At 51.4% G+C, this 17,991-nt stretch overlaps 1 protein-coding gene across 50 annotated transcripts in view; it reads left to right on the plus strand.

Annotated features, from left to right (window-relative positions):
• The window catches only part of ZFAT (zinc finger and AT-hook domain containing), a 383,679-nt gene that overhangs the window by 42,734 nt on the left and 322,954 nt on the right, over positions 1-17,991 (plus strand). For 37 of the 50 annotated variants that reach the window (XR_014842930.1, XR_014842931.1, XR_014842932.1 and 34 more), the window contains 3 exons: positions 1,241-1,492; positions 14,632-14,820; positions 16,967-17,117. Coding sequence is in view for 11 of the 50 variants with exons in the window: in XM_085021015.1 (XP_084877141.1) it covers positions 1,241-1,492; positions 14,632-14,820; positions 16,967-17,117 (592 nt within the window). In the remaining 39 variants the exon portion in view is untranslated. The remainder of the gene's footprint in view (positions 1-1,240; positions 1,493-14,631; positions 14,821-16,966; positions 17,118-17,991) is intronic. The other 13 variants (XR_014842957.1, XR_014842958.1, XR_014842959.1 and 10 more) reach the window with 1 other exon arrangement.

Consider the following 17,991-nt stretch of genomic DNA (forward strand, 5'->3'; position numbering starts at 1 on the left):
TCTCCGGGCAGATGTCTCTCCAGGGGTGGCATGGTGACCAGGCTGGGCCAGCACCCCTCAGGGTACCTGTCAAGTCACATCACCAAGACCACCCCCTGCACCTTCACACCAGGGCGCCCTGCTCCCTAACCCCGCTCAGCGTCTTGCCCCACCTTCACCTGGAGATGAGCGCCTGCAAAGTGAATGCTGAGGAGGAAGAAATACCCACTGGAAAGTGATCTGAAACTTGCTCCGAAGCAGCTCTCATCATGACATTTAAATCGTTTGGTCTCTAGGAAACTGGAAAAATATTGTTATTGTCTTTAGTCCTATAATTTGTGGCTTTAGATTATAATTATTTTTTCTCTCTTTCATCATCAGAACAATTTGGCTGTAATGATTATGGTGCCTTGTAATAATCTGAGTAGTTGTGTAACTCATTAAGCTCATGGAAAACTAAGCAGCCTTTGAGGACGCTTCATGGGGAGGGTTTCTGAGAAGTGGATTTAACTGGAAGTGGTGGTTCCTAAGGAGCCTGATTTGTGAACTGGGGGCCGATGGTCACAACTTAAGATCCTCCCCGGGGCTTCCCGTTGTGGCTCAGGCATAACAAACCCGACTAGCGTCCAAGAGGACACGGGGTCGATCCCTGGCCTTGCTCAGGGGCTTAAGGATGTGGCGTTGCTGTGAGCTGTGGTGTAGGTCGCAGATGTGGCTTGGATCCCACGTTGCTATGGCTGTGGTGTAGGCCGGTGGCTGTAGCTCCATTTCGACCCCTAGCCTGGGGACCTCCATATGCCACGAGTGCAACCCTAAAAGGACAAAAGACAAAAAAACAAAAAAACCTCCCTGCTTTACAGAAGTGAGTTGAGTGCAAATGTTCTGATAAAGTGCTATTCTTAAATCACATTATTATGACATTGATTTTACAATAGTATAGAGGTGCAAAGATAGTAGCATAAAGATTGTCTGTAGCTCTTCTGGAACTGTTTCAGGCTTTTCTGTTTTACTAAAACATGAAGCCAGGAGTTCCCTGGTGGCTCAGCAGGTTAAGGATATGGTGTTGTTATGGCTGTGGCTCGGGTCTGTAGTGTGGCGTGGGTTCAGTCCCTGGCCCAGGAACTTTTGTGTGCTGCAGCTGTGGCCAAAAAATTAGGAAAAAACCCGTGACGCGGAACACATTTCCACATTTGGAAATCGAGTGCCTGCCCTGCCCTGTCACCTCGTGTGACCACACGGTGCCCTCTCGTTTCCTTCCTAGAGTTTTCGGTCATGAAGAGGAAGAGAGGCAGGCCTAAGGGGTCCACGAAGAAGCCCAGCCCCGAAGAGGAGCTGGCGGAAAACAGCGTTCCCCCCAGTGAGGACAGTCGGCGGGCCCCCGAGGAAGGGAGCAGCCTGGCTCCGAGCCGCCTGGAGTGCAGCAAGTGCTGCCGGAGGTTCTCCAACTCGCGCCAGCTCCGGAAGCACGTCTGCATCATCGTGCTGAACCTGGGCGACGAGGAAGGAGAGGCAGGTCAGTTTCTCGCCAGGCGCCGTCGCTGCTCCCATCCGTGTTCCCTGCTTCGGTCGTGACTTGGAAATGGCACAGTTTACTCTCGTGCCCCCTGTCTGGACAGTGCTCATTTTTGTAGTGGTTACTGGCTGCTACTCTAAGTCACCTAGGAGTTGAGTGTGTCCTCTGGTGGCGGTTGATGCCCACGGGTGCAGGTCACAGGGGTACCTGCATAGATGCTTTAGGGGCGGCGGAAGGGCTCACACGCACACATGCACCTGCCCGAGTTCTCTTTTCCCTGCACAGGTCCTTAATGGTGGTTGTGTCTTCTTTTTCTTTTTACCCCTTTTTTGGCTGCCCTGCGGCATATGGAGTTCACGGGCCAGGGATCGGAGCTGAGCCACAGTTGGGACCTACGCCACAGCTGCGGCAACCCTTAACCCACTGTGCTGGGCTGGGGACTGAGCCTTTGTCCCAGTGCTCCAGAGACTGCCGATCCCATTGTGCCGTAGCGGGAACTCCCAGTTGTTGTGTTTTAATCAGAGGAGCCAGTGCTAACCATCAAGGCGGCGCTGCTTGTACCTGTAATGATATAAAAAATACCAAGAAGAAAGAAATAATCCAAAATTTCACTGCCTAGGTATAATGTCTCTTACACTGTATAAAAAAGTGAAAAAAGCCCTTTCCCACTTCTGTGTATACTCATATGCATTTTTCAGAAATGAGGTCATACATAATGTTCTGTGATCTTTTTTCACTCACTGATGTAGCAGATAAAATTTTCATGTCAAGATTTTTTATTTAACAAGCTGTTTTGTAGCACTTTCTATGTTGCAGATACTTTCTCCGTATTTCACAGTTATTAGCTCATTTCCTTCTCATAGCAACATAGTAGACACTATTATCGTTCCTATTAATTAATTAATTTTTTTAGGGCCACACCTGTGGCATATGGAAGATATTAGACTTGGGGTCGAATTGGTGCTGTAGTTGCCATCCTACCCCATGGCCACAGCCACAGCAATGCGGGATCCGAGCCGTGTCTGCGACCATCACCACAGCTCACGGCAACGCCAGATCCTTAACCCCTGAGTGAGGCCAGGGATCGAACCTGCAACCTCATGGATCCTGTTGGGTTCGTTACTGCTGAGCCACAAAGGGAACTCCTATCACTCCCATTTTATAAATGAGGAGACTGAGGCACAGAGAGGTTCTGGAGTTCCCTTATATCACACAGCCCATTAGGGGTAGAGCTGGACCCTAAAACACACACAGCCTGGCTGCAGGGTCTGTGCTTTTGATCGAGATGCTCAAAAACAGTCAGTAAATTTGATTTTTAAAGGCTGCAATGGTATTTCACTGTGCGCGTTGGCCACGAGATTTCCTTCGTTGGTCTCCAGTTGATTGACATTGAATATTCCTTTCAATTTTTCTTCTTGATTAAAAAAACAAACAAACCTTAACTACTCAGGCGCACAATCTTGAGCATTCATTTTCATTTTATTGTTATATTTGTGCTTGTGCCTTTATTATTCTGGGTAAATATCTAGTAATTTAATCCCTGGGCTAAGGGAGTACCCTTAGGTGTTGGCAGGGCGCCCAGTAGAAAGTGTCTGTTATTCCCCATCGTCGTCTGTGGCCCTTCATCCACCTTTTTGCTCCTTATCTGGGGTGGTGTCCATCTTTAGCCTGTGAATTTCGTATGCAGACAGTTTTCTTTAGTTATTTTAATTTGTTATCTCTTTGGTTGCCAGTGCACTGTCTACTTGCAGCTCTTGGGGACTTCTGCTTTGTATGTAATTTGAGGCGTTTGTCACTCATGCCCTTGGCTTACTGCACTTTTGGATTGCCATATAGGCTGAACATATTTTCAGATTTTATCATTTATCTCTTAATTTCATTTGTAGAATTGCTATTTTTTTCTTTTGCACCTTACTGGAATTTTTTTCTCTTTTCTTTTGGTCTTTTTAGGGCCCCACCCTCAGTCTATGGAGGTTCCCGGGCTAGGGGTCGAATCGGAGCTGCAGCCGCTGGCCTACACCGCAGCCATAGCAATGCACGATCCAAACCGCGTCTGCGGCCTACACCACAGCTCACAGCGAGGCCGGATCCTCAACGCCCTGAATGAGGCCAGGGATCGAACCTGCATCCTCATGGATGCTAGTCAGATTTGTTTCCACTGAGCCGCAGTGGAAACTCCTCTACTTTACTGAAATTTTAAGTATCAGCATTGTCACTGCTGTCAAATGTTTCTTTTAAATTTTTTGCCCTTTTGATCATACTTTAGAACATTTACCCATACCCTCAGATAATAAAAAAATAGCTTTCTCTATATTCCTTGGTTATTTGTAGGGTTTCATTTTTATCTGTATCTTTGATCCACCTGGAAATTGTATTTTTTGGAAAGTTTTAAGACACACACACATATGTATGTTTGGTCAGTAAATGTGGATGAAGGAATGATCTTCATGAATGTATTTTGGTGGGTAAAGTATTTCAGATCCCAGGGTCCACAGAGAAAATCATAAGGTCTGGTCCTAAGCCTAAGAATCCCTTTAAGACGTAAAACTTCATTTTTTGAAAGCAGTTATGGAATAACAGGAAGTTGCACAGATGTGCAGAGAGCTCTTCGGCACCCTTTATCCTGCTTCCCCCAAAGGTAACATCTGCCTCACGTCAGGCCCTTGACACTGAGACATTGCGTGAGTGCTGCCATCATTCGCCGCACTAGGTCAGTGTAACCAGCTTGCCAGTCAGGGGACAGGACTGTTCATCACCCCAGGCGTGGCCCCCAGCCCCCAGCCCCCAGCCTGCTACCACGGGTCTCCAACCCTGTGATGTTTGTCATTTTGAGAATGTCACATCAGCTGAATCACACACTATGTGACCTTTTCAGACTGACTTAGAAAAGCCTCTTTCCAAGCCCGTTGCGTAGATTTGTGATTGAGGACATTCAGGTCCGGAAGTGAGGGTGCCGCGGGGTCGCAGAGCCTGTGAGGGAGGGCTGGGTCCCCCGTCGCCCCCTCCTACCCTTGGCCGGCCCTGCTCCACCGCCTTTGCCTCTTAACCCCAGCCGCACTTCCCCTTTGCCAAGTCGGTTTTGTTCATCTCAGCTAACTTAGAGGAAGGGAAGGTTCCGCCCTGGCTGGTCCCGACGTCTGTTTTGTTTTCTAGTCTGTAATTAGACCGGCTCAGTGGCCGACTTTCTAATAAGATTATCAGCTGCCTCTAGTACTGAGCTGTGTAGAAGGTGGCTTCGTAGTCCCTTGGTTTGAGGACTTTAATTCAGCAGATACCGCCTGCAAGAGGCTCTGCGTGTTCTTCCCTTTCTGGCCACTGTTGAAGCCTCTGAAACATGCAGGCGTGACCTTCTGCCCAGCTGCCTCGTGGCTGCTGTCCCTCTGATGACCACCTCGTGTTCCCTAGTGTGCCAAGCACAATATTATAATTTGGAAAATGCCTGCATAATTGTTTTAATACATGCTCTGGAAAGAGCAATTTAGTGACATTTCAAACAATTGACCTTGACTTTTATAGCTTGTTAAAACAATCGGAAGAAAACAAAATAAGCTTTTCCCTGACACGGAACCACAGCAAGTTAAAATAACATTTTTGATGTGTATTCAACATTTATTTATTTTATTCTGCATTTGAATCGTAAAAGAAACCAGGAAAAGAGATTTTCTTTCTTTCTTTTTTTTAAATGCCATTATGTGGAATGGCTGGTGTTTTTGAAAAACATTTTGCAGCCTACAGAAATCACCATGTCAGGTTTATAAAAGTGACTTCTGAACCTTTCTAAGCTTGTTATTTCTGGGGTCATTTTTATACAAGGAGAGTTGCAAAAATCTGCTCTTATTCTTGTTAAATCCTCTCTAAGGAAGACAAGGCATTTATTTTAAGATCTTAGCTAAGATGCATCTGTAATCTTCCTGAGGATTTTTTACGACAGCGTTTCAGGCGTCTTCCTACTGTATTTGTGTTAGCAAAACAGCCGACTTGACAAGCAGCTGCCATGATGGAAAGCTGTTCTGAGCGAGTTGTGTTTGAAAATTTGCAGGTGGAAAGGTAGAGCCCGTGTCAGTCTCTGAGGGTAAAACTCTTCTCCGTGGAAAGATGTAGAACAGTAAAGTCTATTTCTTTTCTTTCTTTCTTTTTTGCTTTTTAGGGTCGCACCTGCGGCATGTGGAGGTTCCCAGGCTAGGGATCGAACTGGAGCTGCAGCTACTGGCCTACACCGCAGCCACAGCAACATGGGATCTGACTGGTGTCTGAGACCTACGCCACAGGGCTTACGGCAGTGCTGGATCCTTAACCCACTGAGTGAGGTCAGGATCGAACCTGCATCCTCGTGGATGCTAATCAGATTCGTATCTGCTGAGCCACAGCGGGAACTCCTAAAGTCTGTTTCTTTTTGCTGCCTGTGAATCCTTGTTTCATCTCTGCACTAATCAGGGGATGGAAAGTGCAGCGGTCTGTGACCCCTGGAGAGGTGGGACTTTGTGACAGTTTGAATTACTTTTTTGTGACCCTACCCCCACCCCACTTTCCTCCCTGTTAAAAGTCCACTGCATGTGACCATTCTCTTTCCAGTAGCTTCTGATACCTTGACTAAAATGCAGATAACTGATAAGGGGACACGTGGTCAGGTTGTTTAGGGAAGGAGGAAAGTGCGAGCCCTGCAGCCTTGGGCCCACGGGGAGCTCCACCAGGCACCAGAGATGGGCACTGGGTGAGCAAACTGGGCATGGATGAGGCTGCGGAGTGTGGGAGGTGTTTGTTTGCATCTTCCAGATGTAATGCTTCTAGAATTCCAGAGACAACGTAGTCCAGCGCTTCCCATAGGTCTGCGGAGTCCCAGACCCAGGCAGTGGGGCTTTGATGCCTACCAGCCCCAGCGGGCTGCTGGGTGGTGATGGTGCCTCCTCTTACTGGGTGTCCCCCTGCGCCTGCTGCTGTCCAGGGGCTGAGCATATGTTTGCATCCTCCTGCTGGGAGCCATGGTGGGGCTTAGGTGAAGAAACAGGCTCTGCTAGACAAAGGAGGTTGCCCGAGGCCAGCCAGTCATCCCTTGAATCTTGGTCCCTTCCACTCCTGAGCTCCAGCTTTTGTCACATGATCCAGCCGCCTTCAGATGCTGGTCCTCCGATTCTCCTCTCTGCCCTGGCCCCGAGTCACCTGACTCAAACCTCCTGTTCCTTTGGTAACTGAGTGGGACATAGGACGTAAGTCAGGCACGGAGCTGGCCCTATGCACCTGTGTTCTCTTTGCAGACCTGTGACTCTCAGGTAACCAGAGGGTGCCCAGTGTTTTTTGCCTCTGCGGGGGGCGGGGGGTAGGAACGGAGGGGGGAGAAGAGGAACTAAATCCCACCCAGGCAGGACTTTGTGTCAGGACTTCTCAAGGAAGACTTTCTGGTCCAGCATCTTGGTGGGGGCCAGAGCCCTGCTGACAGCCCCGTTGCTCTGTGCTGTCTGCAGTTTAGGGCTGTCTGTCATGTCCCGCCTGGAGGACTCGATGAGAGCCATGGAGCGTGAGACACAGTGGGTGACACGGTGGGTGACACAGTGGGTGACACAGTGGGTGACACAGTGGGCCTCTGTGCCAAGTGATGGCTCTTCCCAGACAAGTCGTAGCTCTGCATTCTGACCCCTGTTTTGGAAAGGAGTCTCTCGCCACAATAGCCGATTGCTGAGAAAATGCTAGAACAAATGACCTGTGGCCAGAGGCCCAGCAGCCTTTTAAGCCGGACTTCTGGCTGTGCTTGATGCCTCCTTGCTGTGAGGAGCTGGCTGAAGCCGAGGCTTAGCGGGGTCCTCGCAGCAGCCAATTCTTTCCCCTTGTTTCCTCCGTACTGAGCTTGTGCTGTGGTGGTTGGGCACTAAGCCAGGCTTGGGGCATCAAAGCCAGTGAGACGTGTCCCTTCCCTTGAGCAGCAGAGCCTGGGGACGAGGACCGGGAAGTGAAGGGAGGAAGGATGACGGAATGGCCAGCCCGATGCAGGGGTCAGGGCAGGACTGCGCCGCCGAGGGTGCATCCTGGAGGGCTCCCTGGAGAGAGGGGCCCTAAGCTCCTTGTCTAAGGCTGATGTGGGGTGCAGGGGTGGGCATTTCCTTCCTGATGGTGCCTGGGAAAGCCCGCAGGCATGACGATGGGAGCGTTTGGGGAGTGCTGGGTGGTTCGCTGCGGTTGGTATGTTGCCAGACAGGGTCGTGAGGAGGGTGGCCGCCTCCAGCTCTGCACGTGCTTCTGTTCTTGCCACCTCTCCGTGGGGACGCTGTGCTCACAGCAGGTGCTCGCCTGGCTTCCCCTGGAGCAGAGAGCTGGGAGGAGGCGAGCTGGCCTGAGGGAAGAGGCGGGGGGGGGGGGCAAGAACGATGCATATTCAGCAGGTTCTCAGCAGGTTTGATAGAATGATCGTGGACTAATAAACTGCTGCATTAGCAGCGTGGAATGAATCGGTAGCGGGGTCCCAGAATATAATGCCTTATCAGTTGTTCCAACAACTGTTCTGGGCTTTTTATTAATGTGGCTGATAACACTTGACTCTCTGGGGTGTTCTGAGATTTAATTAGTTCTTGGGCAATTCAGAATAGGTACTTTAGACTATTAGCAGAGTGTTAATTATGAATGAGTGCATATGAACCAATTTCTACAAATGTACAATTGCCCGTACAGTTAACTCTTCACCTGCCTTTACCAAGCCAACCCACCTCCTTTGGATGTTATTAGACGTAGGGGACTGACTCTGTGAGTTCCCACCCCACCCGCTGGAGTGTAGAGTTGGGACATGGAGCAAGACGCTTCCCAGGGAACTCCTAGGGCAGGAGAGGGTGGTGAGCAAAGAGCAGGGAGATTTTGAGATTAAAGAAACTTAGTTGAGAGTTTTTATAGCAGATGAGCTTCTGTTAAAGTGAGAGGAGCTTATCAGAGTTTAAGGGAGTGTGCGTGTGTGCTTGTGCAGTTTGGAACCGAGGAAAGGGGGAAGATTTTTAACCCCTGCTGTAGATCACTCATTAATTCATCAGCTGCATTGATTGAGCACCTGCTGTTTATGTACCAGGCACGTGGTGGTCGCTGGTGTGTGATGTCAAATGGATATTTGTGTAGTACAATGGTTCAGTTTTGGGAGGCTGGGCAAAAGGATGCTGGCCCTGTGGACTGGCCACTTGAGAGCTTAATAATTTGTAGAGGTGTGGGCAGGTGTGGTGTTGTTCACGAGGTGTGGAGGGAGGAGCGAGGAGTGACCAGTGCTCCAAGGGAGAGCTGCAGCCTTTGCAGGACGGAAGCCCAGAGAATTCCCCCCCCCATCCCTCCCTCCCGTCTTCTGCTGCTGACCCTGCTGGCCAAACCCGATGCAAGGCAGACAGCAGTGGAGCCCCTCCCTGTGTGACCCTCACAGGTCAGCCTCTGGGAGCTGGATGGAGAAAGATGGGGGGTGGCCTGGAGGGGCCAGTGGGAACTTAGACCATTTAAAATGGGGTGTGTACTTGGTCTCTGCTCCTTAAGCAGCGCAGCCTCCAGTTTTGTAGCTGGACACTTCCCCGCAAGTGAGGGCGCCATTGCTGTCATGCGAGTGGGGTTCTCAGCACGAGGCACATGTGCACCTGGCTGGGAACTCCTGCTTTCACGCTTCGGTGTCATCGCTTTTTAAAGGCTGTCTTTCTTTTTTTCTTTTTAGGGCCGCCCCTGCGGCGTATGGAAGTTCCCAGAGTAGGGGTCGAGTCGGAGCTGCAGCTGCTGACCCACGCCACAGCCACAGCTACGCCAGATCCGAGACGCATCTGCAACCTACACTGAAGCTTGTGGCAAGGCCACAGTCCAGATCCTTAACCCACTGAGTGAGGCCAGGGATTGAACCATCACCCTCATGGATCCTAGTCTAGTTCTTAACCTGCCGAGCCACAACAGGAACTCCTAAACACCGTCTTTGCAAAAGGAAGTGAAATGTAAGGCATCCTGCTAATGTTGAAGAGCAGTACTGCACAGATGTCAAGGAATTAAACATTTTAGTTCCCAGATGTCAGTCCGTGACTCTGCAGAACAGAGCAGGCTGGGGCGTGGGTGAGGCAGGCCCTTGGCTGCGCCTCTTCTGTTAGCGCAGGGAAGGGATGAGCCGGGCACAGCCCCAGCTGCAGGCCTGCCCCAAATGTGGCCTGAGGGCGACCGCGTGCTTCCCAGACTGAGAGGACTCGGTGCCTTCCCTTGGGTGAGCCTCCCAGCCAGTCACCGTGCAGAGTCAGACCACGGGTGTAGAGAGAGCCGAAGCGGTCCGGCTTGAAGGCAGACACAGGGACTGCAGGGAAGGTAGTGTTTGACACAGTCCTGTACATCCGTAGCCACGCCGGTTAAAGCCGCATGCATCTGGGGTTCTTGGAGGCTGGCCCAGACCCCACCAACTGTAAATGGAGAAGTCGCTCCCATGTTCCTGATTGTTTTGTTGAAATTCCTTAAAAAGGTCACTCAAAATGTCCTGCTGCTAAAAAAAAAAATGTTAAAAACCCCGCCATCCTGTGGGTTTCTGTTGTGGCTCAGTGGGTTAAGAACCCAACATAGTGCCCATGAGGATGTGGGTTCTATCCCTGGCCTCACTCACTGGATTAAGGATTCAGCGTTGCTGCAAGCTGCTGTGTAGCTCACAGATGTGGCTCAGATCCATTGTTGCTGTGGCTGGGGTGTAGGCCGGCGGCTGCAGCTCCGATGGGACCCCTAGCCTGGGAACGTCCATATGCTGTGGGTGTAGCCCCAAAGAGAAAAAAACCAAACAAAACGAAACAAAATCCTAGTGTTGTGACGATCACAATTCAGACAGCGCCATGTGAATTTGATGGACGAGGGCGCTTCAGCTAAGGGCCTTGTATTCCGGGAGAGCACGTTTGTTAGAGGCTTGAGAAAAGAATGAATTGTAAAAAATGTGATTGAGAAGGTGCACTGTGCATATGGCAGTCGAGTTACAGGTGCTAGTTAACGCTCCTGCCCTGTGCCACTCGGCAGAGAGGTCGTGTCGCTGTAATGGCACACTTTACTCCCTCTCGGGATTATTGACCAAGAAAATACGAGACAGGCGTAGACCACGCCGATATTTCAGTGTGAAAGCCACTGCTGCTGATGGTGTGAACACTGACCTTTGCCCCCCGTGCCCTGGTGGGCCCACCGCGGGAGGGGCCAGCCTGGGGGTCGACGGCGTCCCTTCTCTTCTGCCTCTTAAGCATCTCAGACAGAGTTCAGCTCTTGTTCCCACTTCATAGCACTTCCCGCTTTCTTTTAGATGGAGTCCTTTCCAGAGCTCAGCGAAAATGTTACAGACATGTCATACAATTTGGAGATAAACTACTACCTTAAAAGTCATGGAAGGTGGTTCACCTTGAAGATGCTACCTAGAAGACTTGGGGTGTGATCGGGGGCCCCCTTAGCCGCAGTTCCGCTCAGTGTCTTCATTTCCCGCTCTGGGTGTATTTACTGCCCAGTCCTCATCAGGCACCGCGTCCGGCCAGGGGGTCAGCGGGGCAGTGAGTAAATCATCCCGTTACCCCGGCATCAGCCCGCGAGCCCGGTCGGCGGCCGACGCGGCTGCGGGCCGGATCCTGGCGCGTGGAAGAGCCACCTTGGCTCGCCTAGTTTACTGCCGGAGGGTTTCGTCTCTCGCAGCGCAAGCAAGACATTTACCTGTTTGAATAGAACGGAAACCCTAGTTTTCTTCACTTTCCAAGAAATGCCTCTTCATGGCAAGGGGCGCGGCTGCGGAGCGGAAGAACTGGGCCACATCGGCAAGCGTAAAGGGATTTTAAGTGCCTGGCCCTGGAGGCGGGGGTCCGAGGCCTTCTGTTGTGCCAGGATCCCAGCCATGCTGTCCCCACACCTGGCGCCTCAGCGTGGGCACGTGGGCTGCCCATCTGCACCAAGCAATTAGGAGCAGGTGGCCTCGTGCAGATTTTGGGGACTCAGCTGAGGGCCACTGAGCCTGGTGGGAAGGGTTTCACCCTTAGGGCAGGGCAGGAAGAGGGAGGAGCAGGGCCAGGCCCTGGGGCTGGGGTGGGGGTGGGGGATGGGGGTGGGGGAGGGATCTACCCCTCCCCTCAGCCCAGCTGCTTCTCAAATGACAGGTGTTCCGCCAACCCCCAGCCAGGCCCACGGGTCCCTTTGGCCCCTGAGAGGCAGTATTAGGCTTTTGCTACTTGACTGCGGGTTCAGCCTATGGCAAACTCTAATTCTTAGGGTTTTAAAAAATGTACACTTACCTATTCCTGCTGTGTCACCCACATTCTGAATTATAATCTGCGGTGAATTCTTAAAATGAAGGGTCATTTTTAAAAGTAAGAAATCCTGTACTATATTGTGTCTGCCTCTTCAAGGCATCCAGTATATTCTGCTGTCATTATTTATGTACATTTATCTCTCAAACCTGCCATTAGACATGCTGAGGTCAGAAATCATAGACCATCACATAGCACTGGCCGTCGCTTTGGGGATAACTTGTTTGGCCCCATCCTTCAGCTTTTCAGGAGTCATCCTAGCCTTCAGGGGTGGACTTAGGTAACGGTCTTGACTTTCCCTTTGGCCTCTGAGACTACGGTTCTGAGTCATGACCTCATCTCTTAGTATTTATAGTCAGTTTGCCTTTATCAGGTTTGCTGCTGCCACTGATGATGTAACTAAGGACCTGTTTCAATCAATTAAAAAAAAAATCCGTGACTCTTTTGACTGTTCGATCCCTGGCCTGGGAACTTCTGTCTTTAGGTGTTTTGTTTCTTTTTTTTGGCTGCCCAGAGGCCTATGGGAGTTCTTGGGCCAAGGACCTACACCACAGCTGCTGCAATGCTGGATCCTTAACCCACTGTGCCAGGCTGGGGATCAAACCTGAGTCCCAGCACTCTGAAGACGCCGCTGATCCCATTGGGCTACAGCAGGAACTCCTCCACCAGATCTAAAAATGCTCGAGAACCCGAGTTATTGGGACACGCTCCAAAGACTTTCATTTACAGAACACAGAAAATTAAGTGTTTGTTTTGGTCAACCTGCCCCCTTAGCCAGGTTCTGTCCCGAGCCCCTCTTGAGAGCACATGCCTTTGGGCAGCAGGCGGTCCTAGAATCCTGCTGCTCCACCGTCTCTCCCCCGCTTCAGGCTTCTGGGGGCGCCGGCTCGAGGCAGACTTAAACCATCGGAAGGCCAGACTCACTGAGTTGCCTCAGGCTGTCTCCTTTTGACTTCTCCCATTTCTCCAGCTTCTGCCTTATCGCTTCATGGTTCCTCCCTGCCCATCTCCCATTCCAGAGCTTTCCCAGCCTGCCCTATCCTCCTGCCCGTGTGCCCGTGCCCTGCCCGTCCATGCACCACACGCTCACCTCTTGTAAAGGGCTGTGCAGAGCGTCCCTGACGACGCTCCATAATGTTCTGAAGAAGCAGTTCTTGGGCAGGTTATTTCGGGTTTGTGGCTGCGATTCTAAGGAAGAGACAACTGGAGTTCCCTGGTGGCTCAGCGGATTAAAGATCTGGTGTTGTTTCTGCTGTGGCGCAGGTTCGATCCCTAGCCTGGGAACTTCTGCATGCCTCGGGTGTGGCCAAAGAAAAAGAAAAAGAAAGAAAAGAGAAAGAAAGAGACAAGCCCCGCCCCTTCCTTGCCTGTATTTCCATGTAGGAACCGAGAATGGCAAACACTCAGGACAGGGCGCTCCTTTATTCTTTGCTCTGACAGGAAGCGCCTCTCCCCTTCAGGCTGAGCCAGGCTGGCCCCGTGCAGGTAGGCGTTGTCCTGTCTGTCCCTGGCAGTTCCACTCTCTAGTGTGTTTGAACCCGTCCAGTACTTCCTTCCCAGGTGGCACAGACCTAGCAGAGTCCAACTCTTCCCCACTTAAAACGCTTCCGTGGCTGGCCCTGGCCGGGCAGGGTGGCAGGTAAGAGGCTGCAGGTCAGCTGTGGCCCCAGACGTGTTTTCTTGGTTTCCTCATTGGTTTAAGACATTTTAGATTAGAGTCAACCTTGAAAAAGCGGAAGATTTCCTGTAAAACTCTGGATTTCCGGTTTTTCTTTAAACAGTCAGAAGGTTTGGTCACTCTGGCCCCCCTGACTCTGCAGGAAAGCGCTGGTTGGAGCTGGGGCCTGGCTCTGTCACCCCCGCCCCCTTGGCCAGCTTTACTCACTCACGCTCCCAAGGAGTCTCCACCAGCATTGGAGCTTCTCCCCATTCTCACAGAAGGAAGATTCCAGGCTTCTCATGGTCATTTGAAGACCTCGCTTTCACTCCTCCACTGTTTTTTTTTTGGGGGGGGGTCTGTGCTTGCGGTATGTGCTTGTGGCGTGTGGAAGCTCCCAGGCCAGGGATCCAACCCGCACCACAGCTGTAACCGGAGCCACAGCAGTGATAAGCCTGGATCCTTAACCATCTGAGCCACGAGGGAACTCCCTCTCCTAGTTTTGTTTCTATCGGCTGGCTTCTTCATGAAGTTCGCCAGATGGGATCCTCAGTTAATGTCACTCCATGTCTTTAAGTCCCGTTCTTGGACTGGAGCCACCGTGGGCCACCACCCCGTCCCTCTCCTTTGCCCAAACAACCTTTGCGTACCTGGTCCGCACGGCCCCCAACCGTGGCTTCACAGATGCTGCCTGCTTATCTGCACTGGAAGGGCTGTCTGCCTGGGCTTCTCACCTCTCAAGCTGAGCCCACCCTCCCTCCCTGCAGTCGTCCTGCACCCCTTCCCATGTCCATAGCTGCATAGCAGGCCGGCCTTGACCTCACTGTTTGTCTGTCTGTCTCTCCCACCCCAGGGCTTTCCAGGGCAGGGCCTGGGTCTGTGTCCTGTTGGGCTCTGTGTCCACCATGCCTGGCCCATGGAAGGCACCTGATAATGTAAGCTGAGTGAGCGAGTGACTTCTTAGGCTGTAAATCCCGGAGACTGTCTTCTCCGCAGTGTTGTTTATTGAGGACTCTGAGATCTGGCAGGGGGCTGTGCCTGCTGTGTCAACAGGGTGTCCCAGGGCCCAGATGGTGGCCTGTGGCAGGGGTGCAGTGGAGCCCGCAGTGATACATGGCCTGCACGGCAGGGGACCTGTCTGTGTTTCCTTTGCTGTCGCCCCATTGAAGGGTTATGTGCACCCTCCAATCACCCCCATCCAATCACTGATGAGAAAGAGTATCTTGTACATCTTGGTATTTGCTCCCTAGGTAATGAATCTGATCTTGAGCTGGAGAAGAAGTACAAGGACGATGACCGAGAAAAGGCCCCGAAGAGACCAAGGACGCAGAGAGCGGAGAAGGTGCAGAAGGCGCCCTTGGGAAAGGAGGCCGCGCAGATCTCTGGAGCCAAGAAACCCATCATAAGTGTGGTGCTAACAGCCCACGAAGCCATTCCAGGTGACCACAGCCAGCGGGAGGGCACAGAACGGGGCTGCATCCTGACAGCCGGGCCGTGACCCCGAGCAGCTTCCTCACTGACCAATTCGCTGTCGAATTTCCCATCCACCAGGGAAGACTCACTGTGCAGCGTTGTTGGGGGGGGGGCGAGGGCTGCTCCCGCTGCCAGGTCCTTGTCATTTGAGGAGCTGTTTGGTGGTGGGGGGTGTTTCTTTCCTTTGCCCCCAGCCTCAGCCCCTTCCTGGGCCTGCTCCTTCCTCTTCCTGCCCCGCCCTAAAGCTGAGACCCTCCCACCAGGCGGGTGCGAACTGCCTCCCAAAGCCTCCACCTCACTTTCTATTTTGTGTTTTTTAGTGGGGTCTTGATATCTTTTATAATGCTGGAAATTTCTCTCTCCTTTTCCTTTCACATAGTCAGTGGGTATATTATACTACCCTTTTTTTTTTTTTTGTCTTTTTTTGCTATTTCTTGGGCCGCTCCCGCGGCATATGGAGGTTCCCAGGCTAGGGGTCGAATCGGATCTATAGCCACCAGCCTACACCAGAGCCACAGCAACGCGGGATCCGAGCCGCGTCTGCAACCTACACCACAGCTCACGGCAACGCTGGATCATTAACCCACTTAGCAAGGGCAGGGACCGAACCCGCAACCTCATGGTTCCTAGTCGGATTCGTTAACCACTGCGCCACGACGGGAACTCCCTATACTACCCTTTTTTAAAAAGCATCTCTGGAAGTTCCCTGGTGACCCAGTAGTTAAGTGTTTGGCTCAGGTTCGATCCCTGGCCCAGGTACTTCCACCTGCCACAGGCACTGCCAAAAAAAATAGCCTCTTCCAGGAATGGATACTTTAGACAAAAGGCAGTTTATCATAATAGATGCCACAGTATAATAATGAGTTTTTTCTCCTATCCATTTGGGGTAATAGCTGTCAAATAAAATTTTAAAAATCAAGTGTAGTGGAAGGAAGTGAAGAGTAGGTAGATTTCAGATACCTTTTGATGGTAGAACAGATGGGACTTACCAAATGTATAGAACTAAATAGAAATACTGTATAAAGAATGTTCACAGAAGTTTTATCTCTGGGTGATGGGATTAAGTACAGTGCTTTCTTTTAAAAAATTAAGTTTAGGCTTTTAAGAACAGCTAGAGCCTTTTAAGCACCTGTTTTCAATGGCAATATTAGCTCATTATTTAAAATGAAAATACGGAACAAATGCCTCTAAAAGTTGTGCTTCAGTGCAGAGAAGGGTGATCAGTAGGAAAAAAGCCATATAAGATCGTGTGACCAGAAGAAGCTTCCGGAAGGCCACTTGGTCTGCCCCACCCTACCTCGGGGCAGTATTGTTCTGGGAAATGGAAGTCCCGGGGAGCCAGGTTCCTATTCTCGGCCGTCTCTAGAGAAAGTTTCTTCAGTCATGTCTTAAAAATTGAGGGCAGTGTTTGGAGATTTCTGTAAGTGGGGGTGAAGCGTGTAATTCACTTCTTTTGCTGCTGCAGAAGCAAGGGATCAATTGGAGCCTTTTCTTTAACACACTGCACACGTAGCGAGCATGTGCAGGCGTGCCCGTGTGCACACACGCGGCTGCGAAAGCTGCGATCATTTTACACCACTGACTGGCACGGGTAAAGGTGACGCTTGCGTTTTTCCACAACAAACGGTTCATTACGTAGGGTGGAGACAGAGACCCAGAGGCGTAAGGTACTGTCATGTGTGCGGCTGGGTCCAGGCAGCCTGGATCCCTGTTCACAGCCGATTCCACTGCTCCATACTGTCTCGTTGCCATTTACCTGAAGCTTAACACATGTGGCTCTTTGTGGACTCCTGCAGGTGGCAGTTGTGTATATGTGTATCCATCTATGTGTGTTTTTGTGTTGTAGTAAATAGAGCAGGTGAAAATGGACCTCGGAAGAAGGTTTTGATAGATTATTGGAAAAGTTGCCCCTTCCCCACACGCACAGACACACACACACAGACACACACACAACCACACACGCACAGACACACACACACAGACATACACACGTTAAAGGTGTGAACTGAAGGAAGACGGATGCCCTGTGTGGGTGTCATGAGCAAAGCTCTGGGAGGGTCCGGGCCCTCCCGGTGCCTCTTTCACACGCAGTGCCCTCTGCCTCCATCTCAGGTGCTACCAAGATCGTTCCAGTGGAGGCAGGGCCCCCGGAAACCGGAGCTGCAGACCCTGAGGCCACAGCGGCTGACCTGGCGCCCCGGAGAGGGTACCAGGAGTATGCTATCCAGCAGACGCCCTACGAGCAGCCTATGAAGTCGAGCAGGTAAAGCGTCTGTTCTGTGTGACTCCAGCCACTGCCCCAGAGGCCGAGAGGACCGGCACGTTGGTGTGTCGGGACTCTGCAGACTCATTGGCCGAGGGTCCTGGTTTCTGCTTGAGTCTGAGAAGCAGCCCCCGCCCCCACGGCCCTGCTGTGCCCCAGAGCGCAAGGTGCCTCTGTGGGGTGCGTGGCGGGCCAGCAGGCTGGGGAAACTGGGCGCCAGTCGGCTTAATGACGGCAGGGCATTTTACTGAAGGCAAATATGTGTGTCGCCTGCATAAAAAGAGGCGTGAACGAGGCCTTACTTAGTAAATTTGCTGAAATCTTTATAGCTGCACAATGTATAATCAAAAAGAAAAATCTTCATTTTCCTCCTGCTTTCAGAGGTAACACCAGCATCCGCTGAGAGGTCAGGCTACGGTCACCCGCAGCCCCTCCTTGGGCAGAGTCACTGTGGTTGACAGCGTGCTTCACAGGACTCGATGCTTTTTTCATGATACAGTAAAATAGAACACTTTGATTTTGTTATTTTCTGTCCTAACAACCTACCAAAGGCACCGTGATCACCTTATCTTTTTAAACCTACCGCACTCGATCTTTGTCCCTTTCATTACGTATTTTTTAGAAGTGCGTTTGCTGCTGCGCAGGCGTACAGTGGTTTGCAAAGCCGGTTTCTGCGTGGTGGTCAGTGCTCTGCTCCAGGTTTTGGTCCCTCCCTCTCTCAGTCCCTCTTCAGGGCTTCCTGTGGGATAAATTGCTAGACTGACACAAGTGCTTAAAACGCTAATCAACATTGAAAACCACCCTCCAAATACATTGGGCGAGTCGCCCTCCTGCGGCGACCTAGCCTGTGTGTTCCCCACATGTCCTCGCTGTC

The sequence above is a fragment of the Sus scrofa genome, chromosome 4 (assembly GCF_054392235.1).
Source record: "Sus scrofa isolate SSC_HxYL_T2T_F1_AM1 chromosome 4, Sscrofa_HxYL_maternal_Yorkshire_Landrace_v2.0, whole genome shotgun sequence".
Classification (NCBI taxonomy): domain Eukaryota; kingdom Metazoa; phylum Chordata; class Mammalia; order Artiodactyla; family Suidae; genus Sus; species Sus scrofa.